Here is a 26792-nt window from a genome sequence, read left to right as displayed (position 1 = left end):
GTGGCAGCAATTATTGGGGGTGAGGGAGAAGCTATGGAAGAACAGTTGTGGGGTTCCCTTCCCCCTCTGCTTTAGTTTCCTTCTCTCAAAAATGATGATGATGATCGGCAAGAGAAAAGTGCTTGGCAAATCTTCAAGCGCTCTAGGGACATGATAGAAATAATTTGATATTCATAACAGTGACTCAAGTCCTGTAGCGCTATGAGGTTTTATAGCAGGAGAATGGATGATGATGGAAGGAGGGGTACTCTGCTCAGCGTTGGAAAGCAAGATTCATCATTAACTACAGGGTTGGGGACAGGCTTGAGGGTCCTCTCAGGAACCTGTGGGAAGGAGCAGGGACAGATGGTGGGGCTTCAGATAGGGGTGTGTGGGGGGAGGGGGCTGGAAGTGTCTCCCCACCCTTTGGACTCTGGTTGCTTTCCCTGGGGAACCTCATTGGATCCCAAACTTACTGCCTCTTAAAAGACGAAGGAAATTGATGATGATGATGATGATGATAATAATAATAATAATAACAATAATAATAATGCCAGAGCAACCACGCTCATGGGACAGCAGGACGCACAGGGCAGCTAGCACCTCTCCCACCCGGCATGCTCTGGGGTTTGGGTTCCCCAGACTGGGAGGCTGGGGATCCTAGGGAGTCCCGGATCCGTCCATGCTGATTGGGCCAGTGGGAAAACCAGGGAGTGCCAGTCGAGGAATGAGCAGCTCGCAGCCTTAAGTTGCTCTCTGGCTTCCAGCCCTGAGTCCTTTCTGCCTGGCTCCTCCTGGTCCTCAGTTTTCAAATGACCGACCCTCAGCTTTCTCTTCCTCTCCACTCTGGGCCAGGGTCTACACCATGGGGAGGGGGGAGGCGGTGTCTTGCTCCCCACAGCCCCACTTTGCTCCCCCTACTGCAGGTCTCTGCTCCTCCAGGCTTCTCTGCAAAAGGTCTGACCTTGGCTTCCCGCCACCCTCCTCTTTCCTCTTGGAAACAACTCCCCAGACCTCCAGCCCCCACCTCTGGCCGTCTCCTTCCCTATCCTACCATTCCTTGGTCCTCCCCCACCCCACATTTCTCCCGTGGCTCTTCCCTGCCCTCCACCAGTTGTCCACTGCATCCCCGGTGGGGTCGAATCTCCTCTTCGACCCCTAGGCCCTCTGCAGCTCCTCCCTCCCTCTGGTTCTCACAGATCATCCCTTCAGCTCTCTGGAAAAACATCCTCCAGATCCCTTTCCCTCCTCACCCTGATTCCCTTTCTTCTTGGCTGTCAGGGCACTCCTTTTCCCCTCTCAAGTTTGTATCTTGACATTTGCTGGAGCTGTCGCTGGGCAGGGAAAACAGCTGGGGCCGGCTGTGTGTACACGAGGCCCGGTAATCCTATCTCCCCGCAGCTCTCTTGAAATTGGAGTCCCCACCCCCCTCCCCTCAACCCTGGGCTGGGGTGAGGAGAAGGGCCCAGGCTGCAGGGTGGCTCCCAGCGCCTGTACTTTTACAAAAAACCATGTTCCTGTGGGGAAGGAGTGACTTGGGTTGGGGTGGCTCGCTGCGCAGGACACAAAATCAAACCGGAGTGGGTAGATGTTGAGAGACCTCCAATAAATCATCCATCCCTTATGGCTGTGAATGTGTGCCTGAGCATAGTGTCAGAAATGTTGGACTTGTTAGATCTGGAGTCAAGAGACTTGGATTCAAATCCAGCCTCAAGACACTTGTTGGGATCATTGTGCAAAATTATTTAACTGCATACAGTCTCAGATTTCCTCAGCTGTAAAATAGGAGTAAGAATAATTGCAGTCTTTACTTCAAAAGCTACATAACTACAAGTTATTATTCTGTGGGTTCCCCACTGTCCAGGGGTGAGTCTTTCAACATGTAAGTGAAAAATGGACTTGAGCATATGTTAACATGTATTAATATGCCTTCTTAATGGTATAGGTGTGAAGGAACTGCTGGTGGTAGGTATTTAACTTTCGGATTCCTGCCCTTCTCTGGGGCAGTCTCATTGCCTCTATCTCCTTCCCACAGGTGCTGGCCTGGTTTGAAGAAGGCGAGGAGACCATCACAGCTTTCGTAGAGCCCTTCGTTATCCTCCTCATCCTCATTGCCAATGCCATTGTTGGGGTTTGGCAGGTCAGGATCCCTCATGCCCTGTCATACCTTCCCAGGCTCCCTCTGGTCCCTTGTGTGATACCCTGTACTGAGTTTCTTCCTTCTATATTTCCACTTCTCCTGGGCTTTGTACTCCTTTAAGGGGTCACCCCTGCCTTTTTTGCCCCCTTCTCATTCACATTCCCTCAGAATGTCAGAACTTGCTGACTCCTCCTTTTAGGAATTTTCTTTCTTGCAGGTGCCTGGGCATCTCTCTCCTCCCATTCTAGTTTCTCATACCCAACCACAAAAGTCTGTTTCTTCCTATTCCCTATTTTCTGACCTTCCCCTGGCCCCTGGTTGTTTCTTTTCTCTCCCTATGGACCCTCCCCATTGACATTTCTTGCCATCCCCATATCGGATTATCCATCTTTCCCGGAACTTGCCAATACCAGTACTATGTCCAGTGCTCTGTTTTTCCTTAGATAACGATAGTGATATTCCTTATACTTCAGCCTTGGGCAACTCCCTCTCTAGGCTACCCTAACCTTTCAGGGACCTCGCTCCTCCAGCTGTGCTCCCTGCAAATCCGTCCCTTCTTCCTTGAGACTCTCCAATCTCCTCCTCCTCCTTGAGGTCCCGGTTCATCATCTTCTCTGTCTCTCCTGCAGGAGCGTAATGCAGAGAACGCCATTGAAGCGCTTAAGGAGTACGAGCCCGAGATGGGCAAAGTGTACAGGGCCGACCGAAAGTCCGTACAGAGGATCAAGGCCCGGGACATCGTCCCTGGGGACATCGTGGAGGTGGCTGGTGAGTTCCCAGTGGTGAGACTCGGGGAAAGGAGAGGAAGGGCACAGGGCATCCTGGGAAATTGTATCTGCGGGTATGCGTGCTGAGGGACTTTGCTCATCTTTGGGTGTCTGAATGAGAAGGGGTGGCCGTGCAAAAGCTCAGGAACGAGGGACTGAGGGAGGGAGAGGTAGAAAGGTCTTGGCTCCTCCTTCCCAGACTCCTGAGGAGGTCACCCCAGGGCATTCAGGCGTCTCCCCCTCATCAGCGCCCCCCAGCAGCTGCCCCCTTCTAGAGTCTCATCAGGAACAGCCAGTCCTGTCCCTGTGGCTGAAAGCAGAACCCCCTGCCCCCTCCTTCCCTCACCCGGCACTTGTTAGCAACAGGTGTACCCAGGGCCCTGCCAATGGGCCCCATCACCCCCCACCCCTTGCTTCGCTTCCCCCTCCTTCCCCCACCCCAAGCTTCGTCAGCTATAAATCTTGACCTCTCGCTGCCCTTGAGGAGTCTCCGAGGGGAAGGAGCGTGGGTGGCCGAGAGATCAAGCCCCCGGCCATGTATGGAAAACATGGGCGACAGAGAGAGCACGAGACCCGGTGCTGGGAGGGGGGGCGGGTTGTGGGTTGGGAGGGAGCTCCAGGAGTGTCCCCGCCTCCCAGAAACCGAGGGACACTTAATGCCTAACTGGGGAGAGGGGTGGGGGCCAGGCGGCTAAGATTACGACGATTCTGTCCCCTTCAGCGGTTTTTATATTGGCTCTTCTGCCCAGAGCTTCCCTCCATCTCGGAGGCCCCTGTGACACATAGAAATGCTGTCCCCCTACCATTACTCCAATAGGAGAGTGTGGAGACTCTGGGGTGGGGAGCCAAGTGAAGAGGTGGGTGCTGAGGATTTCCCTCCTGTGCCCCAACACAGCGCAACACAGTTCGGAGCCAGGGCCATGACTGTCTATAAATACTGCCTGGGCTAGGGTGACAGGGTGTCGGGCCATGGGCCAGCCTCTTGCCTCCCTTGTTTCCTCTATCCTCAGGATTGGTGGTCCCAGAGATGGCTAGGGTGGGTTTCCTGCTTCCCAATAATGGAACGGAGAGTACCCTTCTCTTAAGGACCATCCAGAGGGGTTGCATTTGTAGACCGAAATCCAGGAGAATGTTTTTTGGTTCCCTGAAAGGTTCTCAAATGGGAGAGGTCGTACCCCAGCATGGCATCTGTCTGTTCAGCACTGAATTCCTAGTATTAATTGATATGCTCATGGGTCTATCCTATTTCTGAGGCTACGATCTCTATTCTAAGTCTGTGTATGTACATCTCTCCTCTTTGGTTTTTCTTCTTATATCTCCCTTTCCCATTTTTCTATCTTCTTTTGTCTTTCCCCATCTTTCTCCCTTACCTCAGTTTCTCCTGGTTTCTTTATTCCACTTACTCTTTCTTCCATTGGTTTAATTTCTTCCAGTTCTTTCCTTCCCCAACCTCATTAAGTAGTCTCATTTCCCTTTCTTGCTTACTTCCATTCATATGATTTCCCATCTCATTGTTAGTCTGCCCCAAATCCTTTTGGTCAGTAAATCATTCAGCAAATATTAATCACCACTGAATGCATATGGAATATTGTTTTAGTCTCTGGAGAAATTTGAAGACATAGTCCTAGACCTCATGGAGCTCTGAGACAGAAGTTCTTCACCTCTTTTGTGTTACAGATTCCTTCAGCAGTCTGGTGAAGCCTGTTGACCTCTTTTCATAATAATATTTTCAAATGCAGAAAAGAAAATGCTTAGGATTACAAAGAAAACCAATCATATTTTAAATTCATGCATCGATTTTTTTAAGTTCATGGATCCGGATCCAAGATTAAGAACCCCATAGAGAGATGACTATATTATAGAAGTTCAAAACCAAATTCTATCTGCAATTTGAGGAGGAAGGTTGTTTTTAAGTGGAGGGATCAAGGAAGATTTAATGGAAGAAGTGAACTTTGTTGGGTGGGAATTCAATCCACAAAGACAGGTGGGGAAGGTATAGAAAGGGAAAAGTGATAAATTTATCCTACTTTTCCCTCTCATTTTATTTCCTGGCATGCCATTTCCCTTCCTCTCTTTACTATTCTCCTTCTGCCCTCCCCTAACTTCATCTTGTCTCTTCTGATTTTTAACCATTCTTTCTTCAGTTTTTCTTAGTTTTGTTTCCCCTTCCCTCTTTCATGACTCTGTTTTGCCTCCTTCCTTCTCTCCCTAGCTTTTCTTCCATAATCATCTGCTTCTCTCTTGTTCACCTGTTCTCTCCTCCTTTTCCCATGATTGCCAACTTGGCCATGTTTCCTCTTACCCCATTATTTCTTTCTCTGACTGACTTTTTCTGGCCCTCCAACCTCGAGTACTTTTAGAGTTCTGCTTCTTTATTTTAAAACAAAAGTGTGTTCTTATCCTTTGCTTTTATATAATCCACACTTTTGAATATATTTCTTCTCTCTGCCTCATTCAGAGAGCCAACCATCATAACATAAAAATAAAAATTGAGTGTGGGAAAAAAATCAGTCCATCAAAGTGAAAATCCATTAATCAGTTCCTACATTAGATGTACTACACCTACACCCTCCACCTTGGCAAAGAAGGGAAGAAAGTGCCTTGTCATGTATCTTCTTCAGGGCCACATGCAGTCATATAATTACAAAGCTTTCATTTCCCCCCATTTTTTTCAATTTACATTATTGTCATCACTGTGTATGTTGTTTTCTGGATTCTACTTATTTGACTTTGCCTCATTCAGTTCATATGGATTCCAATGTTTCTTGATATTTATATTCATTGTTTTTATACCCTAGTAATATTCTGTAACATTAAAATATCATAATTTAGTTATACATTGCTCAATTAATGGACACATTTCATTTTCAGTTCTTTGCTACTATAAAAACATTGCTATCAATATTTGTGTATAAATGGGATTTTTCTTATTTTTTACTTCTTTGGGATACTTGCCTAGCAATGGGCATATATAATGGTGTGGAAATTCTAGTCATTTTCTTAGCATAACTCCAAATTGCTTTCCAGAATGGTCAGACCAATTCACAGCTCTGCCAATAGTGTGCCTTTCTTTCCATAACTTCAAAAATTGACAATTTACATCCTTAATCATCTGTAACAACATGCTGGGTATGAGGTAAACCTCTAGAACTGTTTTGATTCACATCTCTTTTAGTATGAGTGATTTGGAACACTCTTTTTATGTAGTTTTTCATAGTTCCAAGTTTATTTGTTTGCTTTAAAAAACCCTTACCTTGTTAGAATGGACACTAAGAATCAGTTCCAAGGCCGAAGAGCAGTAAATGCTAGGCAACTGGGATAAAGTAACTTGCCCAGGGTCACTGGGCAGTTAGGAAGTATCTGAAGTCATATTTGAACCCAAGACATCCTATTTCTAAGCCTGGCACTCTGTCCATTGCATTGAGCCATTTAACTGCCTCAGTCTCTAGTTTCTTCGAGAAATTTTTTTTTCATCACCTTTGACTATTGTGGAATTGTTCTTGGCCCCATCTATTTTTTTTAAACCTTTACCCTCTATCTTGGTATCAGTTCTAAGACAGAAGAGTGGCAAAGACTAGGCAATCAGGGTTAAGTGGCTTATTTGCCCAGGGACCCATAGCTAGGAAGCATTTACTTAGCTGCGTTAGTCTTATCTATTTGTGTTCGATCTTTATGTGACTTGTATTTCAAACTTTTATCAGAGATATTTAATACACACAAAAATTGTTTTCTGGCAACTATTTTCCTTCTTATCCTGGGAACATATGTATCCTAGATTTTGTTCATAGTGTACTGTTTCAATTTTACTGTAGACATCTTGTTACCAATAGATGATCCTTTTGTCCCTGAATATATCTTTCTTTCTCCTTGTTCCGCCTACAGTTTCCAAAAATAAAGAAATGGGTTTCCCTCCCAACTGACCTGACCTCTCTTTTTTCCCTCTACAGTGGGTGACAAAGTCCCTGCAGATATCCGAATCCTCTCCATCAAATCCACTACACTTCGGGTTGACCAGTCCATCCTCACAGGTGAGAGATTGTTCGAGGTGGAAGAAGAGATGAAGTCTTTGAGTGAGGAAAAGGAGAAGGAGGAAGATAACATTTTTGAGATGTTCTGGGATAGAGATCTTCAAGATAGGGAAAAATGACAAATGACTCTAGGCCAGTGATGGGCAAACTTTGTAAAGAGGGGGCCAAAGGAAAAGAAATGCTTATACGTCAGTCTGTTTCTAAGGCAACTCTTTCGAAGTTTCATTGTATTGTATCCTACTCACTGTATTTATCAGATTAGGAATAATGTCCTGCAACAAATAGAACATTTCAGGGGGTGCGGCCCATGGGCTGTAGTTTGCCCATCTCTAGGCTTTTCTTGAGGTTTCTGGTGGCCAGTGTCCTTTGTTTCCTTGTTTTCTAAACTTTCCCACTTTGTGACATTGGGGGAGCTGTTGGGATACATGAGAGGTGTGGGGAGGAAGAGGGAGTGTTAGCTCCCCACCTACCTTCAGCCTAGCTATCATTACCTTCAAATTCCCCACTCTAAACTGCATTATAAGGGGGCAGCTGGGTAGCTCAGTGGATTGACAGCTAGGCCTAGAGATGGGAGGTCCTAGGTTCAAATCTGGCCTCAGACACTTCCCAGCTGTGTGACCCTGGGCAAGTCACTTGACCCCCATTGCCTACCCTTACCACTCTTCTGCCTTGGAGCCAATACACAGTATTGACTCCAAGATGGAAGGTAAAGGTTAAAAAAGAAAAAAATAAACTGCATTATACTTTGCGTACTTATTTAGACTAGACTTCATCCTGTCTTCTTTTTCCAAAACTACTTCTTTCCTTACTTCAAAAACTGACTTGGAGGAAACCCATGATCTTTTGGCACATTGAAGGCCCCTGATAAATGTCATCTTGTCCAGCTTCTTTTTTTCATGGAGGAGGAAGGGGAGGGATCAGTGAGAGGCCCACTTCAGATGAGGGAATCCAGAACTCAACCAAGCCATTTTGAGCCATGACCTATCCCTTAGTAATGTAAAACAGCTGAGAGCCCTTGGGAAAGAGGACAAATGTCCTAATTCCTGGAGCCATTTGAGGGGCACTGACAGAATGTATGTTCCTTGGATTAGGCTGTTAGGATGAGAGGAACATCCTAAAACCAGATTAACTCTCCTTCGGCTTCTCTTTAGGTGAGTCTGTGTCTGTCATCAAGCATACAGAACCTGTCCCTGACCCACGAGCTGTTAACCAGGACAAGAAGAATATGCTTTTCTCGGTGAGCTCCTCTGGACCAGAGGGGGTCAGGGTTGTCCATCTGCAGAGAGGGTGGTGGTGGGATATGAAGGAATTGTGGCAGGGTAAAGGGTAAAGAATCTGCACCTGCCCTGCCCAGAGCCAGAGTGTGCCTTCTTCCCAGTAAGCTCAGAGGCCTCTTCTGGGAAAGGAAGATGGTGATATCGCCCTCACCTAATTCATCTATGTCTGGTCCCTGCCTCCCAGGGCACCAATATTGCAGCAGGAAAGGCAGTAGGCATCGTGGCGACCACTGGTGTGAGCACAGAGATTGGGAAAATTCGGGACCAGATGGCAGCCACAGAACAAGAAAAGACACCCCTACAGCAGAAGCTGGATGAGTTTGGCGAGCAGCTGTCCAAAGTTATCTCCTTGATCTGTGTGGCTGTCTGGCTCATCAACATTGGACACTTCAATGACCCCGTCCATGGGGGCTCCTGGTTCCGTGGTGCCATCTACTACTTTAAGATAGCCGTGGCCTTGGCTGTGGCCGCTATTCCTGAAGGTGTGAGAAGAAGCCTCCTTCACACTCTCTTCATTTTCCCATCATTCGGTTTGCCTGCTGTCTGTCTCGATCCTCAATTTCTGTCTCCCCTGATCCCTCTGCTCCCCCACCTGGCCCTATGTGGAGAAATGGCGTCTCTTGCCAGGTTTGCCTCACTGCCTGGCTTTGCTTCAGGTTCTCTTAGCATGGCTACTTCTTCCCAGGGTATCATGATGTACCTGGGATGGCACTGCAGCAGGCAACCTATTTTCCTAGTGTCTCTCGTGACTGCCCCCTCCAGGGACTCCACTCACTCTTTACTCCCTCATCTGACCCCCAGGGCTGCCTGCGGTCATCACCACCTGTCTGGCCCTGGGCACTCGGCGGATGGCAAAGAAGAATGCAATTGTGAGGAGCCTGCCCTCTGTGGAGACTCTGGGCTGCACCTCAGTCATCTGTTCAGACAAGACCGGCACCCTCACCACTAACCAGATGTCTGTCTGCAAGGTCAGAACCCCATGTCTGGGAAGCTAGCCCTTGTCTCTAGCAGATGCTCCAATGGTTGTGGGGCTAAGGTGTAAGACTAGCGTTGCCTCTGACTCCATCCCTTATTTTGTGCAGCTGCTTATTTGGGTCCTGAAAAAGCTCGAAGTGTTAACTGAAGATGGCACTGATAATGGATGGGCAGAGTGTCCACCTAGGGCTCCCTTTCTCTGTGTTCACTCTATAGAAGGAGAGGGCCCTTCCCTCTAACCCAGCTGCTCTCCCAGACCGGCCACTCCCTGGCTCAGCTTTGAAAACGGAATAGGCTGGTGTTAACTTTAGAATACTCACTGTTATAAATAAGACTCCATACTTGCCCTTATTATAGAATGTAAGAAAAGCTTGAGGGAAATTTGTTGGGGGAGGATTAAGGCGAGCTAAAAGCAGACTTACACTAAATGCCTGCTCAGATCACCATTACTCTGGGAAATATGGGGGAGGGAAGAAGTTAGAAAAATTAGCCTCCCCTTGATTCTGACAACTAACTTTTTTATTGTATGTCTAATTCTAGAAGTGAATTTAGGGCATTTAGGGAGAAGCGTGATGCCAAGAATTAAATACCCATCTAGATAGTGAAGGTCTCTTATCTAGCTGAGTGTCTCTAGCCTTGACTGCTTAATCAGATCGAATCTTTCTCTCCTTTTCCTGCCTGCAGATGTTTGTCATTGATAAGGTGGATGGGGATCTCTGCTCTCTGAATGAATTCGCCATCACCGGTTCCACTTATGCCCCTGAGGGTGAAGTGTAAGTGGCCAAGATTCCTCTACCAACTCCCCCTAGATTTTCCTTTTCTCCTTCAGCCTTGTCTTTCTTCCATATAACCCTTTTGACTAGCATCTCTCTCTCTCTCTGGGCCCTACATTCAACCACTGTTTCTTTTACCTTCCTCTGCTATTTTTGTCTTCTTCCTTGCCTTCCCTTCCAGACTTATTCTCTCCTACCCATCCCTATCCCATGTTCCATGGGTTACCCACCACTTTTCTTTACTATCCCTTTCTGACCACCTGTTCACTGCTTTTCCAATCCACCCCTTCCATGTCCTCCTCTGCCTTTCCCTGTCCTCCTCTGCCTTTCCCTTTCCCTCTGTCTTCTCCCTTTGTGCTCCTCCCCAACTCCCCACAGCTTGAAGAATGATAAGCCAGTCAGATCAGGTCAGTACGATGGGCTGGTGGAGCTGGCCACCATCTGTGCCCTCTGCAATGACTCTTCCTTGGACTTCAATGAGGTGAGGAGCATGAATACCTTCTCTTTTCCTTGGGGTGGTGATGGTGGTGATGGGACGTGGATGGATGGTATGTTTCTGACTCTCATCTCTCCCTATAAGTACAAGAGTTGTATTTGTTCTCCTGCACATGTGTGTTTGGAGAAGATAGGTATTTGTGTTCTCTTCACTATTTCTACTGTCACTTCTTCTTCCATCAGTCTAAAGGTGTTTATGAGAAGGTTGGGGAGGCCACCGAGACAGCGCTAACTACCCTGGTGGAAAAGATGAATGTGTTCAACACAGATGTGAGAAGTCTCTCCAAGGTGGAGAGGGCCAATGCCTGCAACTCTGTGAGTTTGAGACTCCCCTGAACTATGGGGGGTGGTAGACATTAGGAAGGACACAAGATTTGAGTCACCATTTTGTTTGAATTCTGGCTCCAGTGCTTACTCTGTGTGCAGCCATTCTTTAAATTGGGAATAATGAGATTCGTCTACCCCCACAGGGTCATTGTAAGGAGCATCCCTAGTAAACTTTAGATTGCCCAGAAATATGAGTTACTATGATTGTTTCTAACTCCTTTCTGCCATTCATAAGACATTTTAAAGACCATTTCCTCATGGAGGTGGACAGAGTTGGTGCCCATTCCTTATAATGTTTGGCAGGAGGATCATTAGATCCCAAATCACTTCCTGTTTCCAGGCTGAATAATTCTATTTCCTTTCACTTTTACTCCTAGGTCATATTCTTGTTAACTCATTTTTATGGCTCTCCTGGGCCTGCTCTATCCTGTTTATGTTTGTGCTCTAAATGAGACATGATGCTGAAAGAATGAGGGATTTTTTTTCCTCTTTAGCCTATCTGCAAAGGCATCATTGCCTAGTGGTTAGAGTGCAGGGCTTGGAATCAGAAAGCCCTCACTTCAAATCCTACCCTTGATACTTAATAGTGTTCTCCTCCAAAGTCACATAGATTATCTGGGTGCTTCAAACCAATCCCTAGGACAGGGAGAGGAGATTCTTTACATTGAAGAAAATCCCTGTATGAAGGACCAAACTTAGCAATACAACTGTGAATCCTATTGGGCTTTGATCTTCGGTGGTCTCCCGACATCTTTTGTCTATAGTGTCTGAGGTCCAGAACTCTGTTTCATCCTCTTCCTCCCAACTCCACCCCAACCAAATGATGCCTAATCACCATCTGGTCTCAAATCCAACTTCTTTTCCCCTCTACTTTCTAGGTGATCCGCCAGCTGATGAAGAAAGAATTCACCTTGGAGTTTTCCCGTGACAGGAAGTCTATGTCTGTTTATTGCTCCCCAGCCAAATCTTCCCGGGCTGCTGTGGGAAACAAGATGTTTGTCAAGGTAAGAAACCAGAGTGGAACTCTCAGCTGCTCCCTGGGCCAGAAGAAAGGCCTTCCCCAATTCTTACCAAAGCCCAGTTGTTCTCCTGCCCCTTGTAGGGGTAAGCAGAACTGTCACCTCCCTTAAGGCACTTTTACATTCTTGAAGAAGAACAGAGGTTTCTAAGCTCTATTTTTTCCTTTTAGGGGGCTCCTGAGGGAGTCATTGACCGTTGTAATTATGTGCGGGTTGGCACAACAAGGGTGCCACTAACAACACCAGTGAAGGACAAAATCATGACTGTAATCAAGGAGTGGGGCACAGGCCGAGATACCCTCCGATGCTTGGCCTTGGCCACCCGGGACACTCCACCCAGGCGAGAGGAGATGTCACTAGACGATTCTGCCAAATTTATGGAATATGAGGTGAGTTTGAGAGACCCCCCTATCCTGTTTCACAGTTCTCTTGGTTTGACTCATCACCCTCTGAACCACTGTTAAAACAACAGTGTTGGTGGCAAATGAAATTTGTTTCCCCTTTGTGTTCCTATGTCCCATCTCCAATCTCTCCTGTTTTCACATCCTCATGCCTTGGATTCTCCAAGAAGGGGTGCTGATTTGCCACCCACCCTTTCCTCAGGTGGACTTGTTAGGATGGTAAATGCTTCTCCCTTTGATGGTTCTGAATCCCTTCCCATCTCTCTCTTCCCCTCTATTTCTGTCTGAGCCTTGTCTCCTCTGTTCTTTCTCCTCAGACCGATTTGACATTTGTTGGGGTAGTGGGAATGTTGGATCCACCTCGCAAGGAGGTCATGGGCTCTATCCAGCTGTGCCGTGATGCTGGGATCCGAGTCATCATGATCACGGGTGACAACAAGGGCACAGCTATCGCCATCTGCAGGCGCATTGGCATCTTTGGGGAGAATGAGGAGGTGACAGGCCGAGCCTACACAGGCCGAGAATTTGATGATCTGCCCCTTGGGGAACAGCGGGATGCTTGTCGCCGAGCTTGTTGCTTTGCCCGGGTGGAACCTTCCCACAAGTCGAAGATTGTTGAGTTCCTGCAATCTTTCGATGAGATCACTGCCATGGTGAGGACTTGGGGAGCAGAGAGAGGAGGCAGGGATATGGGGACCTGGGGAGAGGTACGATAAAATGCTCTTGGATCCTCTGATGAGACCACAGTGATGGGGATGCAGAGAAGAGCCATAAGAATTCAGAAGACAACCAGAAAGGGAGGGGAAAACTGGCATGAGGAACAGGGAGAGCAATGAAATGAGATGTATAAATGCTGGTAAAGAATGGGATTAGGTTTTAAGTGGGATGAGGTGTGAAGCTAGTCAGTTCTAGGCTCCTCTAAACACAGATTCATCCTTTCTCCCTGCAGACCGGAGATGGGGTGAATGATGCCCCAGCTCTGAAGAAGGCTGAGATTGGTATTGCCATGGGTTCTGGCACTGCTGTGGCTAAAACTGCATCTGAGATGGTGCTTGCAGATGACAACTTCTCCACCATTGTGGCTGCTGTGGAGGAGGGTCGGGCCATCTACAACAACATGAAGCAGTTTATCCGATACCTCATTTCCTCCAACGTGGGTGAGGTCGTCTGGTGAGCTACTTCGGTGAGGGGGTAGGGTGGAGGAGAGCCAAGAGTTGGGGAAAGGTACATCTTCAAATGCAATGGCTGGGGAAAGGGAAGGAGTCCTCCTCTCCTCAAAGGAAGAGGACTAGTAATCAGAATGACTGACTTCTATGTTCTCCCCCACTCCCTTTCCGTTCTCCTGCAGTATCTTCCTGACTGCAGCCTTGGGATTGCCTGAGGCCTTGATCCCGGTACAACTGTTATGGGTAAATCTGGTGACTGATGGACTTCCAGCCACAGCCCTGGGCTTCAACCCTCCAGATCTGGACATCATGGACCGTCCCCCAAGAAGCCCTAAGGAGCCCCTTATTAGTGGCTGGCTCTTCTTCCGCTACATGGCAATTGGGGGTGAGGGACCCCTTATCTATGACCAGATCTCTCCACCTTCATCACCAACTCCCAATCCTGTCAGTTATACCTTTAAGCAACTTTTCTGTCCACTGGACTTAACTCCACATCTACTAGGGACACCAATCCCAATGTTTCCAGTTCCTTTATCTTTCCATATGGCCTGTCTGTGCTTTTGACTCTTCGTTTCTCTTTTTCAACTTATTTTTAATATTTATTTCCATTTCTCTTTCTTATTTCCTCTTCCCCATCCTTTTCCTAACCTCTTCTTCCTGTCTCCTCCTTTCTTGCTAGGTTATGTGGGTGCAGCCACAGTAGGTGCGGCAGCTTGGTGGTTCCTGTATGCAGAAGATGGGCCTCATGTCACTTATAACCAGCTGGTAAAGGAGGGGAATGGTGGCTAGTTGTTGATGGGCTGGTTCCCCAGGAGAGGACTAAGGAAGGGAGGTGGTAGGACTGACCAGGCAATTTATAGGGGAGATTGTACCATGTGAATCAGAAAAAAGAGGGGTGTTCTAGGAGCAGCAAGAGTCCTCTCACTTACAATAAGGAATTCTCTCCAGGGCTAATCTCTGGACCTTCCTTCACTCTACAGACTCACTTCATGCAGTGCACAGAGGAAAATCCTGACTTTGAGGGTCTGGACTGTGAGGTCTTTGAAGCCCCTGAGCCCATGACCATGGCCTTGTCTGTGCTGGTCACCATTGAGATGTGCAATGCTCTCAACAGGTGAGGATCCTGCCCCTTTGACCTCCCTCTCCCTTTCCCCTTTGCATTAGACATTCTCCTTGCCTCTACTTTTATGAATTGTTCCCGTCTTCCCTGTTCTTCTCCCCACCACCATCCTCACTTCTTACTTCAGCCTCTCAGAGAACCAGTCCCTGCTTCGGATGCCCCCCTGGGTGAACATCTGGCTCCTTGGGTCCATTTGTCTTTCCATGTCTCTCCATTTCCTTATCCTTTACGTCGACCCCCTGCCGGTGAGAAAGTCTTATTCCTTGACATCACAAGTAGTCTCCTTCCCGCTAGAGTTAGGTCCTTGGGCTGGGGTTCCAATAAGGATCGTAGGGCTGTCACAGAGGTGAAGAGAACATGGGGACAAATGGGAGGAAAGGCTTTAGATGGCCATCTTGGCCTGAGCACTGGGACCTATGGAAGTTGTTGGGTTTCCTGTCCTTCCTCCTGAGGTCCCTTAGCAGCCAAACCAGGGGGAACACCATGAACTCTCACTTACTATGGGCCCATCCACAGATGATTTTCAAACTTCGGGCACTGGACGTAACCCAGTGGATGATGGTCCTGAAGATCTCATTGCCCGTCATTGGTCTGGATGAACTCCTCAAGTTTATTGCCCGGAATTACCTGGAGGGTAAGATACTGGCCCTTCCCAGCGCCTTGTGACTCTACCTCTCCAGTGCTGCAGAAGCAGCCCCTCTGCGCTGCTCCTCCCCCCACCCTCTGGAAAAAACAAATCTTCCTTTCTAGGTGGAAATGGGTTTTCCAAGCACTGACCAGACCTGTCTGCAAGAGAACAAATCAGATCTTTCATTTCCTATTCCTCCTGTTCCCTCCTATACTGGGTCCAGTCCACACCTGCTGTCGTCATGTGGCTTCCACGTCCTGACCCTAAACTGTTGGTGTCTGTCCCATCTTCTACCCCTTCTTTCGATAACTGTCGTTTCTCTCTATCCTCTCTGGCTGTAGGGTAACCTGTTTTTCCCTCCTTCATCTCTTTGAATCCGTGTCACAGGTATCGCCCTCCTCTTCCCTTTTCTTCATCCCCTCCTCCAAGCTGCTGTCCCCTGCCTGCCCCTTCCCCACTCCCTTGATCCTTTCGATCCCCTGCGCCTGCTGCGCCATGCTGGAGCCTAATCTGCTGCTGTTCAAGAGAATGGGGTTGCTGGCCTACTCTGTGGAAGTTCAAGACTTCCTTGGCCTTACTTGGAGGTTTTCCTCTTCTCCCAGCCTTGGGAGCGCGCTCAGCGGGGCAGGGCTGCTCATGGGGGTGCATGAGGGATGGCCTGGAGGGATGGTAATGAGGCCACAGGGAGAGGTGAGTATGGGGAGGAGGAAAGTGGGGGGACAGGAAGATCCAGAGTCTGAGCCCCTTTTCAGGAAGGGGTTGTACCTGGAGGTGAGTGCCCTCTTTAAGATAGACTAGTGGGGTGGAGGTGGGGGAAAAGAAAGGGCCCCCAACCTTCTGGTCTCCATTCATCCCCTTCCCTTCTCTTTCTAGATCCAGAAGATGAAAGAAGGAAGTAACCAGCCCCTTGGTCCCCATTACCCTTCACAGCCACCTCCTCCCCACCCTGGTAGAGAAATACATCTTTGGCCAGATCCGGCACAGCCTCCCAGGACCCCTTCCCCAAAGCTGGCCTTCCTCCATCTTCCCTTCCTCCCAGCCCCCTTTAATTTTTCTGTTTATAAGACACAACTCCAACTCCAACCCTGTCTCCCTCTATCCCTCTTCCCCACCCAGCCTCCCTCCCTCCATTCTCCCACCCAGTGGCCCCGCTGCAGGGGCTGTAGGGACAAGGCGACCCTCTGAGCTGCTAATTTATTGACATTAAAGGAGAGCAAACTCTGGCCTAGACCTCTGTGTGTGGGAACAAAAACAAGTCTGGTTGAGTCCTGGGTGATCTCTAGGACAGCACACGGGTATCCGAACACGTGAAGGCAGCGATGGCTGGCTGAGGGCCCTCTTGAGGAGGGTGGAGGAAGGGAGGTGCAAAAACAAAAGTTGGGGGGGGGATTAGTGTCAGGAGGAGCTGCAGGGCAGGTTTGGGGGCCTTAGGAGGAAGAGCTTCTAGGACATGCTCTTTTGCCTTTGGCTGGGGGAGGAGGCCTCAGGACCCCCTCTCTGTTGTCTTCCCTGAGAGCAGAAAGGCCCAGGTTCCCCCATGGGGATGGGCACCTGGACTAGATGGGATCCAGCCCCTCCGCTGCTGGCCCAGGGGAAAGGGACTCAGTTTTCCGGAGGGGGTAGAAGGCTAGGTTTCATTATCCCTAAATCCCAGAAATCCTGAATGTTGTTGGAGTCTAAGAAAGCAGGTTCTTTCCCCAGAGCTGTGTGGGAGGGAGGGGAGATGGCGAGTTGAGATCCCCGGCCTCCGGTTGCCTTCAGGTGTCCTTTATGTCCTTCACATCTCGGAGGGGCGTCTCATCCACGATGTTGCGCACCTGGTCCAGGGTCTCTGCCTGTCGGATCCTCTCCAGGCGTACCTGTCAGTAGGGGTCATACATGAGCAGGGAAGTGCTGACCTCCCTCTGCCACATCCGAATGACACACTGATGACTCCCTTCCCTAGAACTTGGGGGAACAAGGAAGTGTAGACCCTGCACCCCCAAGGGAAGCCCGGTTAAAAATAGCCAGCAAGGGATGGTGGCTGAGCAATCACAAAATGGCAGTTTTGTAGGCATTTGACAAAACTGCTTCCTCTGGGCCCTGGTTTCCATCTCAGCATGGGGGAAGTGACTTGATAGCAACATCTACTCCAGTTCCAACATCCTCTCTCTCAGCAACAGCTGGGAACAAGGTGCCCAGTGTAGAAGGCGCCAGGGGCAGGCACTCCTCCCAGACTCACCCGGGAGCCCATTTATACCTGGAGGGCCTGGGACAGCCGAACAAAGTCTCTCTGCACTTGTTCACTGGTCTCCAGCTCAGCCTGAAGCCGTAACACTTTGGCCCTTTGTTCTGAGAGAAGGCCTGTGAGCTGAGCCTGGTGGGGGTGGGAGTAAAAGGAAATCTGGAGCCCCGGTGGCAGCCCATCTCCCCTCCACCTCGTAGCACCACCAAAGAGGGGAGGAAGAAGAGCAGGCGAGGCCCCGGGAGCTGAGATAACATCACCACCTCCCCATTCCCCACTACGGCTACCGCAGGCAGAGAAGAGTGTAAGCAGGGTGTAAAGGCCAGGAAACGGGCCTCCCTCTCCACATGAACAAAACCTTCCTGGCTGCTCAGACCTTCTCCTCAGTCCAACCGACAGCTGGGCCCGGCGGCTGCCTCTGGGATGCCTGAAGCTGCTGCTCTGCCTGTGGGGGTGGGAAGAGAAACGGAAGACAAGGATGTTGAGCTCCTTCACTTCTGGAAGCCAGCCTCCCTTCCCCACTGCTGTCCATCCAAAGCCCTCACCTTGCTCCGCTCCTGCTGGATCCGTTCCATCTCGGTCCTTAGGCTACACAGGGAGGCTGGGAGGTCAGGAGGTGGAAATCAGATCCATTACCTCCCCTATCACCCCCTTCTCCCACCTTCCACCCCCTCTTCTAGCCCAGCTCCATTTTCTTATACTCACCCTCTGAAACCTCTGCATTGTCATGGCAACAACACGGTGAGATGGGAGAAAAGGAGAAGAAGAGGGTGTCAAGCCCCGACATCTCTCTACCCACCTCCCTGACATGTGTCCCGTCTCCCGTGGGACCCGCTAATCCATTTAGGTCGCCTTCCCCTCCCTCACCTGTCTCCTCTCGCTGGAGCCTCAGCTCCCTCTCTAGGCCCGCCCTGGAGGCCGTCTCCTCCTCCAAGGCCTCCCTCAGGGTCACAATTTCGATGCGCAGCCGCTCAGCCTCGTGCTCCTGGGCACGCCGGCATTCCCGGGCTTCTTGCCGAATGCTCCGTATCAACTGCTGGAGCTCCTGGAGAAGAAGATACGAATGACTGTGCAGAGGGGCAGTGTGAAGGTTGCTGCTCACAGGGCAAGGGGACACCTCAAAAAATAGAACACCAGTGCTAGAAGGAACTGGAGAGATTAATTAGGCCATTTCCCTCCATCTTCAATGAGGAAACTAAGAAATGATTTGTTTGTCGAGGTCACAGACACCCTCTCCCAGATTTTCCCATATTGGTTTCTTACAGTCAGGCCAGATTCTCCATGGCAGAAGGTCACCGAGCAAGTCCTCCCTGCCCCCTTGGGGACCCCATCAGAGAACAGTGATTCCCCCTAGCTTCCCAGGTTTCTCCGCATACCAGGGGGGACGTGGGCAGCAGCAGCTCCTCCTCTTCAACCTGCTCTTGCTCCTGAACTCGGGAGCCCACAGACGAGGGCTGCTGACACCGAAGTCCTTGGTTCTCCTCATTTAGCCGCTTTATTTCATAGCAGACACGCTTGTGAGAGGCAGCCAGTTCTGCCTGGGGCCGGGCAAGAGACGGTATTAAAGGGGGCAATGGGGCTGGGTTATCCCTACTCCTATGGAGGTCCAGCCCACCCCAATTCTCAACTTTTCTCAGTGATATTCCCTTATACCAGTCAGTTTTAGTTCCTAAAGACCTGCCCCAATCCAAGTCCCAACACTGACCTCTCTCCTCTAACCCACCCCGCATCAAGTCACCCCTATGAGCTCTTCTGAGCTGCCTCCTGGGCTGAACCTTGGAGATGCAGGATGAAAGCCTCCCAGGCACCCTGCTTCCCCCCCTCCCCAAGGCCTCCTCACCATTTGCTGCTGAGCCCTCTCTTGAGCCTGGCTCACAGTCCCCTGCAAGGTCTGCAGAAGCTTCTCTGAGTTTTGTACCTGAGCCAGCAGCACCTGAACCTGGACGAGAAGAGGGAATATCAAAGAGACCCGAACCATCCTTGGGGCAGGGAGACAAGCCAGAAAGGGCAAGAGAAGCAGGAGTCCCTCCCTACCTGCTTGGCGCAGTCTTCGCTGCTCCGCTTCAGGGCCTCCTGGAGCTCATCCCGCTCGTGGCCCGCACTGTCCAGCTGCCTCTGAAGCTGCTGCAAAGACTCTTGCTGCTGCCGTCCCTGACACAGAGATTCCCATCACACACAAGCTGAAGGGAGGCCTGAACACTCAGGAACACTTGGAAAATTTTATAACATGCTAGATGGAAAAAGCCTTAGCGACCGCTCACTGCAGCCCCTCACTGGCAGAGGACACTTAGGCTCTGAGAGGGGACGTCGTCTGCCCAGCGACCGCCTGACTGGCGGCGCCAGGACGTCGCTCTCCGGGGCTTCTTCCACCATCCCTCCACACAGCCCGCCATGTCTCTGGCTCCTGTACGCTTGCACGGCAATCCTCCACGTTGCCTCACCTCGAGCTGCAGCTGCTCCCACTGCTGTTCCGGCACGAGCTGGTAGCCCGGGGGAGGCAGGTAGATGCCTTCAGGAACCAGGGTCCCCGTAGAGACGAGAGAGGCTGTCTCCTCCTGCTCGGGGCTCATTCCCCGGCGTCCTCGGGGCAGGGAGGCACTGTTGCCGGCTCCTCCCAGCGAGAAGGAAGAGATGGAGGCGCTGTCATCACAATTCCGGGCGAAGACTTCGGCCGCAGCACCCCCATCCACACTCAGGTCTTCTGGGGGCTCCAGGGGAGGGGATGGGTTCCGGGGCAGAGACAGCAGTTCTGTGGAGCCGTGTAAGGAATGCTGGGGATGGGGACGACCCTAAGGGCAAACCAAGGGGAGAGTTTGGGTGTGAGGCTTCTGTCGGAGTTCCCTGCTTTCCCACAAGTCCCTTGTGCTCACTCGTTCCTGTACCTGGCTGCCCTGGATCTCCTGGATCAGCTCCTCTGCCCTGAGGAGCTTCCCCTTCAATTCTGCAATCTCCTGCTCCATGGGCAGCACGATTTCCCGAAGTTTCTCTGAATCCTCGTGAGCCTAGGACGAGAGAGGATGGCAAAGCTCAAAGCCGAGAAGTTGCCAACTGTGTATCCCTGAGCACGGCAGTTCTCTCTCACTTCCATGCCCACCATCCTCTTGAATTCCTCTGGATCCTTAAAGCCCAACTGGAAGGTCACTCCCTCCATGAAGCCTTCCCTAACACCTCTGGCTAGTAATAACTTCTCTTACATTTTCTTCTTTTTAAAACCTTTACCTTCTGCCTTGGATGGCTACTAAGCATTGCTTCCACAGCAGAAGAGCGATAAGCACTAGGCCTTGGGGGCTAAGTGACTTGCCCAGGGTCACACAGTTAAGAAATATTTGAGGCCACATTTAAACCCAGGACCTCCTAGCTCCAGGCCTGGCAAGCTATCTACTGAGCCGCCTAGCTGCTCTTAGTAATGACTTTTCCCTTGGGCTTCACAATGTGCTTACTCTGCTTACTCCCTTGCTGCACAAGCATCAAACACAATGGCATCACATTAAAATGTATTTGAATGTTTGACAAAATAAGTAAAATTACAATAAACCTAGCTAACATTACATATTAAAACTAAGTCAATATGCAGCTTTGGTACTCATTATCTCCAGGTCAGCATCCCTGGTTCTATCTGAGGCTGAGGGTGCTGCTCTACCGCCATGTCCCAAATCCCACATGTGATGCTTGTTTGTGTTGGGGTCTTATCCTCTGCTAGACTGAAAGCTCCCTGAGTGTAGGCATCGGATCTTCTCTGAACTCTGCCTCTGCCCCTTCTCCTCAGCTGGTGCTTTGCCCATGCTTAATGAAGCTCTGAGGGCCCACATCACTCCCCCCGAGGCACCCCTTCCCCTCCCAGCTTCTCCAAACACCGGGCTCTTGGGTTTCCCCTCTAGAGACCCAACACTTCTCGGAGTCCCCAGTTCCAACCTTTTCCATCTGTTTCTCCAAGGAGTCCAGAGGGTGAGAACGAGAGAGAAGCTGCTTCAGCCGGGCCATCTCCCTCTCTCTTGCCTCTTGGTCTTGCTGCTGCTGTTTCCGTTCTTGCTCCAGAGAAGAAATTCGAGCCTCATAGCTACTAATGGAGTCTTGAAGGAAGGAAGGAAGGAAAAAGCGTGGGGCAGAAGAAAGCACCTGGGGAACCTGGGCCAGATTTCATCTCTTCTTACTACCAGTGATGGAGAAGGGCAATAGGCAGTAAGAGGACTAAGACCTCATACCCTGAAATCTTGCATTTTCTCCCCAGTTAGCATTAAACATAAACTACAGCATAACTCAAGTATAAATTGCAAACATTAATCATTATTAGTGGTTCAGTATATACTGGGCCATCAGCTTTGTACCTAATCTGCTTTATTAATTACTCATATTGTTCAATATTTACTTTATCTGTTTTCTTTTTTTAAACTCTTAGCTTCTGTGTATTGGCTCCTTGGTGGAAGAGTGGTAAGGGTGGGCAATGGGGGTCAAGTGACTTGTCCACAGCTGGAAAGTGTCTGAGGACGGATCTGAACCCAGGACCTCCTGTCTCTAGGCCTGGCTCTCAATCCACTGAGCTACCCAGATGCCCCCTTTGATATTTACTTTAGTTTAGAACTGTAAGACATAATTAATTACCCATAGTGGTCCTCCAGTGTGCTCCCCCCTACTCCCCCACATTCTCATTCTAGAAGGGCAGTGAGACCTCTTCCACATTGACAAATGATGACAAGATGGACAATAGGGGAACAGGGAACCTGGCACTGGGAACTCTGGAATTCCAGAAGAATTCCCCAAACCTGCACATACTCCTTATTCCCTAAACCTGCACATATTCCTTATTCCCTATGACATGCGTGTCAAGCCCCAAAACACACCTCCACCTGAATCTGGCCATGCCCACTTTCCAGGGTTTTCAGGGAAAGGGAAAGATTTCTCTGGAATGGGAGGTGATTAGCCCGAGACCCTAATAAATATGCCAACTCTGAGCCACAGAGGGCGGAGCTGCTACTCCATACTTGGAATTGCCACTCCACACCTGGAGAGCTGCTATTCTATAGCCTCCAGAGAGGCTATTCTAGTAGCCCCTGGGCTTGTCCATCAGCCCTAATGCTACCTGATTAGTGCCCAGACTATTCTACCAGCTATTAGGCTATTATGCTGCTTTAAACCTTTTCTTCTCCAAATAAAATTCTTTTCTTACTTCTGGATTGAGTGGAGTTCAAGTCTCCCATTCTTGAGAGGAGACCTGCTACAAACTTGGGTGTTTCTCCCACAATGCCAGTGGGCTGGGGCAAGCCACCCAATTCCTTCTGTTTCTTCACTTGTGAAATAATGATCATTGAGGTCCCTTCTAGCTCTGTGTGTGAGGATTCCAGGAAAGGGGATGGTGGAACAGAGCCAGCAGCACCCAGCATCACTGACAGGGAACTTCTCTATTCACCTCTAGTAGTTGAATAGGGATGGGGGTGTGGAGAATGTTAGGGAGGTCCCAAGGAAAAGAGAATGCACTGGGAAAACCGGAGGGAGAGTAAAGAGATGAGGATAGGAGGAGAGAAGAAGTCTTTGGATATGGTAGGGTTTTTTCCTTTTTTAATAGAATGAATACTTTCATTATATCTGACATTTACTTATCACTTTACAGTTTACAAAACACTTTATGTACATTATCTCAAGAAGGACTATTGTGAGGATTAAATGAGATCAGCTATGGAAAGTACTTTAGTAAAAAAGATAGAAAGTTCAGTTATTCAATTCAACTGAGGAAAAATTGGGCACGAATCTCTTCCACTTTATTCCCTTCTATCTCTCTGCAGCCTTAACAATGCAGATCATTTTCTCCACCTTGACATTCTCTTCTCTCTCCTCATTCTCTTCCTTCCCAATTGATCCTTTTCAGTCTCCATTGCTGGATTCCCCCTCCTGACCACACCAGATCACACACTACTAATTGTAGGTGGCTGGAGTAAGTGTTAGAAAGGGAGCCCAAAGGAGGTTGGAGATAAAAGTGAAAATGAAATCTCCAGGGGTTAAAAGGAAGAGCAGCTAGGTGGCTTAGTGGATTGAGATGGGAGGTCCTGGGTTCAAATCCGACATCTTCCTAGATGGACAAGTTACTTGACCCCCACTGTCTACCCCTTACCACTCTTCTGCCTTGGAACTAATACACAGTAATATCCAAGATATTCCAAGATGGAAGGTAAGAGTTAAAAAAAAAAAAAAAAGGAAGGAACCTTTATGGGAAAAAAGGCAGAGAGAATGTATGTACTTGCCTAAGGTTGTATAGGAGGTTGGATTAGAGTTGAAACAGAGCTAGTGATTGAAATTACACTGCCAAAAGGGAGAATATTGTTGTTTAGTTATGTCAGATTCTACAGGACCTCATTTGGGGTTTTCTTGGCAAAGACACTGGAGTGGTTTGTCATTTCCTTCTCTGGCTCATTTAACAGATGAGGAAACTGAGGCAAATAGGGTTAAGTGACTCGCCTGGGGTCACGACTAGGGTCTGAGGCAGGATTTAAATTCAGGTCTTTCTGACTTTAGGCCTGGTGCTCTATCCACCTTACCACCTAGCTGCCCTGCAACACCTGATTGGTCTAGAGATGGAAATCTCTAAAAAATAACAATATTAATAATCAGAGCTGAAAGTTATATAATGCTTTAGAATTTCCAAGGCACTTTATACATATCTCCTTTAATTCTAAAACAATCCTGAGACTTTTAATACAAGTGTGATTAACTACATTTTACAAATGAGGAAACTGAGGCTAAGATGAAATTTGTTGTCAAAAGTGGAATTTAAACCCAGGTTTTTCCTGACTGCAACTATAGCTTTCTTCCGTCCCACCTGAGGGCTGATTAGATCAGCAACAGGAGCAGAAAATGGGAGGAGTCAAGCAACAAGTAAGTGGAAGGCTTTGGTTTGAGTTGAGTGTCCTGGGCTGACCAGAATGACTAAGCTTCCATTTTTAAAGTCTGTTAAGGTTTCCCAAAGGCTTTCTTCCTAACAGCTTAAAGCTGGAAGTGTGCAAATTGCCATAGAGCTGCGTTGGTGAACCCCTGGCACACATCCTCTGCAAGCTGGAGGGAACTTCTCTGTCCCCCCGCCCCCAGCGCCTGAGGACATTTCTCACATGCCCCATCCCTCTGCCCAGCAGCGAAATGTGAGCCCTTCCTCCCTTCCCTGTCCTGGGTAATGTGGGGGCTCACAGGCGGCATGAGGGTGCACTTTGGGCATGCCATCTCTAACAGGTTCCCCATTACTGCTATTAAGTTTGCCAGTGCCTGTGCCCAGGGCTGATGGGAAACAAGGGCAGGGCCTGTGTCTTGTTCTTTCAGGCTCCTCTGGGCTCTGCAGGGTGACTCTGTCAAAGGTAAATTTATATGACTGACAGCAAAGAGTGTTAGCCTGGGACTTGAGAAAGACCCAGCTTTGAAACCAGCTTTGGACACTTGCTAGCTGTGTGAGCATGGGCAAGCCTCTTTTACTTCTCTGGTTGCTGAGGCAACCCTAAGTAAGGCTCAGGATTATGAATTGGTTGCATTTCAGTTGGTAAAGTGATAAAAGTCACGATAAAGACTGATGTATTTCAAGTAAGTTACTGATAATACCTCAAAGAGTTGCTGAGGGAAACAACGAGATTAAAGTTTATGAAGTAATTTGTTTATTTTTTTGTTTGTTTTTTTTTTAAACCCTTAACTTCTGTGTATTGGCTCCTAGGTGGAAGAGTGGTAAGGGTGGGCAATGGGGGTCAAGTGACTTGCCCAGGGTCACACAGCTGGGAAGTGTCTGAGGCCGGATTTGAGCCTAGGACCTTCCATCTCTAGGCCTGACTCTCAATCCACTGAGCTACCCAGCTGCCCCTATGAAGTCAGTTAGCTTCATAGTGTTGCTGTTATTCAGTCATATCTGACTCTTTGTGACTCCTTTTTGGGGTTTTCTAGGTAAAGATACCAGAGAGGTTTGCCATTTCTTTCTCTGGCTCATTTTACGGATGAGGAAACTGAGGCAAACAGGATTAAGTAACTTGCCCAGAGTCACATAGTTAAATGAGTCTGAGACTAGATTTGAACTTGGGAATTTTGAGTCTTCCTGACTCCAGGCCTGGCACTCTATCCACTGTACCACCTAGCTCCCCACTTAGATCTATATCTTTGTAACTGCTACTCTATAAAGCCACCATGAAGGCACTTGCTTTCATATCTGCATCCCATGAGAAACCATCTACTTAGGACATGTGCTAAGGAAGGAGTTACATAAAAAAGTGGGGAAAGAATGGGGTCTGGGAGGAGAAAAAAAAATGAGGTTTGAGAAAAGACACAGACTCTGAGAATATTCAGGTGGAGGCCTGAAAGGCAGGGAGCCTTGAGGCTCTGATAAAAAACTGAGGTATCACAGGAAGAAGACCAAGGGGGGGAAGGTCTCACCTTTGAGGATGGTCTGCAGGGATGCCACCTCCTCCCGGCACTGTCTCTGCACCTCGGCCACAGCCTCAGCCTTGGTGCTTTCACTCACCTCTGCCACCGCCTTCATGTTCTCCATCTCTGCCAGGGCTGCCCCGAGCTGGGCTTTCAGCCTTCCCAGCTCTCCAGCCTCTGCCTCCAAACTATTACCCCTCATTGTTAGGGTTGGTTCTGCAAAGGACACTTTATTGAGACTCCCCCTGCCCCAACTCCAAAGCTTCCTACCTCTATTTAAACCTCAATCTGGCCATGGGAGACCCTAGGGGGTCTCTCTCTGGGTGCCAGACCTCTTCTCCCTACTGTTTCTCCCATTTTTCACAAGCCCCTTCTTTCCTACCTAATCTCCATAAGCACCACTCCTTTCCCACAAGTCTCACCCCCTCACCCAAAACTCCCCCCAGCTAGGCTTCTTTTCCCAAAGCCCAACTTTACCAGAGGCCCCCCTCACGATCCTCAAGCTCCACTCTTCCTCACAAGTCCTTCCCTTTCTCCAAACTCCACTCCTTTTCCAGGAGCCACACTTCCAAAATCTCCATCCCTCACCACAAGCCCCTCTCGCTCCCCAGCTAGACTTTATTTCCCAAGCCCCACCTCCCAAGGCACCGTCCCTCCATAAAGCCCCACCCACTCTCCAACTAGGCTTTCCCCAAAGCCCCACCCACTTTCCGCAAGTTCCACCCACAACCCATGCTCCACCCCTTTCAGAGCCTCACCCATTCTTCAAAAGCTCCACCCTTCCTCCAAATCTCCACTCGCCCGATATTTCTTTTTCCAAAGCCCTACCCCTTCTCGTCCCTTTCCCCAAAGCTCCGCCCCCAAACTAAAGCTCCACCCACGATCATGTTCCGCCTTTTCTTTCTGCCCCACCCCCTTGTCTGACCTTCACCCACGTGCCCTTTCTAGATTCTCCGCCCTGCCCCTTTCCAAGCATCCCCCTCAAGGTCCCTCCCGGTTCTTTCCCTCCCCCTCACCCCCGGGAAGCTCCGCCTCCTTCTCCATTCCCAATCTATCCCCTTTCCTGGGTCTCTCTCCCCGCCCTCTCCCCGTAG

The 26792-nt window shown here is 49.2% G+C and overlaps 2 protein-coding genes across 6 annotated transcripts in view; one reads left to right on the top strand and one right to left on the bottom strand.

The window, feature by feature from the left end:
• ATP2A1 (ATPase sarcoplasmic/endoplasmic reticulum Ca2+ transporting 1) overlaps positions 1–16318 on the top strand; it is a 17563-nt gene extending 1245 nt beyond the window's left edge. The window contains exons 4-23 of one of the 2 annotated variants that reach the window (XM_044656790.1): positions 2015–2119; positions 2749–2887; positions 6834–6914; positions 8066–8151; positions 8376–8673; positions 8993–9159; positions 9851–9939; positions 10318–10420; positions 10618–10749; positions 11640–11765; positions 11951–12169; positions 12499–12834; positions 13131–13351; positions 13530–13732; positions 14027–14112; positions 14328–14461; positions 14595–14712; positions 14984–15101; positions 15437–15482; positions 15969–16318. In XM_044656790.1, the coding sequence (XP_044512725.1) occupies positions 2015–2119; positions 2749–2887; positions 6834–6914; positions 8066–8151; positions 8376–8673; positions 8993–9159; positions 9851–9939; positions 10318–10420; positions 10618–10749; positions 11640–11765; positions 11951–12169; positions 12499–12834; positions 13131–13351; positions 13530–13732; positions 14027–14112; positions 14328–14461; positions 14595–14712; positions 14984–15101; positions 15437–15441 (2766 nt within the window). In that variant the 3' untranslated portion in view covers positions 15442–15482; positions 15969–16318. The remainder of the gene's footprint in view (positions 1–2014; positions 2120–2748; positions 2888–6833; positions 6915–8065; positions 8152–8375; positions 8674–8992; positions 9160–9850; positions 9940–10317; positions 10421–10617; positions 10750–11639; positions 11766–11950; positions 12170–12498; positions 12835–13130; positions 13352–13529; positions 13733–14026; positions 14113–14327; positions 14462–14594; positions 14713–14983; positions 15102–15436; positions 15483–15968) is intronic. The other variant, XM_044656781.1, reaches the window with a different exon arrangement.
• The window catches only part of RABEP2 (rabaptin, RAB GTPase binding effector protein 2), a 15565-nt gene continuing 5048 nt past the window's right edge, over positions 16276–26792 (bottom strand). Inside the window, exons 1-14 of one of the 4 annotated variants that reach the window (XM_044656808.1) lie at positions 26176–26270; positions 25708–25914; positions 21232–21389; positions 20202–20321; positions 19761–20108; positions 19354–19470; positions 19160–19258; positions 18696–18857; positions 18187–18364; positions 18025–18036; positions 17865–17920; positions 17696–17764; positions 17335–17451; positions 16276–16954 (exon numbers count right to left, since the gene is read on the bottom strand). In XM_044656808.1, the coding sequence (XP_044512743.1) occupies positions 16853–16954; positions 17335–17451; positions 17696–17764; positions 17865–17920; positions 18025–18036; positions 18187–18364; positions 18696–18857; positions 19160–19258; positions 19354–19470; positions 19761–20108; positions 20202–20321; positions 21232–21389; positions 25708–25900 (1731 nt within the window). In that variant the 5' untranslated portion in view covers positions 25901–25914; positions 26176–26270 and the 3' untranslated portion in view covers positions 16276–16852. Of the gene's footprint in view, positions 16955–17334; positions 17452–17695; positions 17765–17864; positions 17921–18024; positions 18037–18186; positions 18365–18695; positions 18858–19159; positions 19259–19353; positions 19471–19760; positions 20109–20201; positions 20322–21231; positions 21390–25707; positions 25915–26175; positions 26271–26792 lie in introns of those variants that run through there. The other 3 variants (XM_044656800.1, XM_044656815.1, XM_044656822.1) reach the window with 3 other exon arrangements.

The sequence above is a fragment of the Gracilinanus agilis genome, chromosome 1, assembly GCF_016433145.1.
Source record: "Gracilinanus agilis isolate LMUSP501 chromosome 1, AgileGrace, whole genome shotgun sequence".
Taxonomy (NCBI): Eukaryota; Metazoa; Chordata; class Mammalia; order Didelphimorphia; family Didelphidae; genus Gracilinanus; species Gracilinanus agilis.
This window is presented reverse-complemented; position numbering and strand designations above follow the sequence as displayed.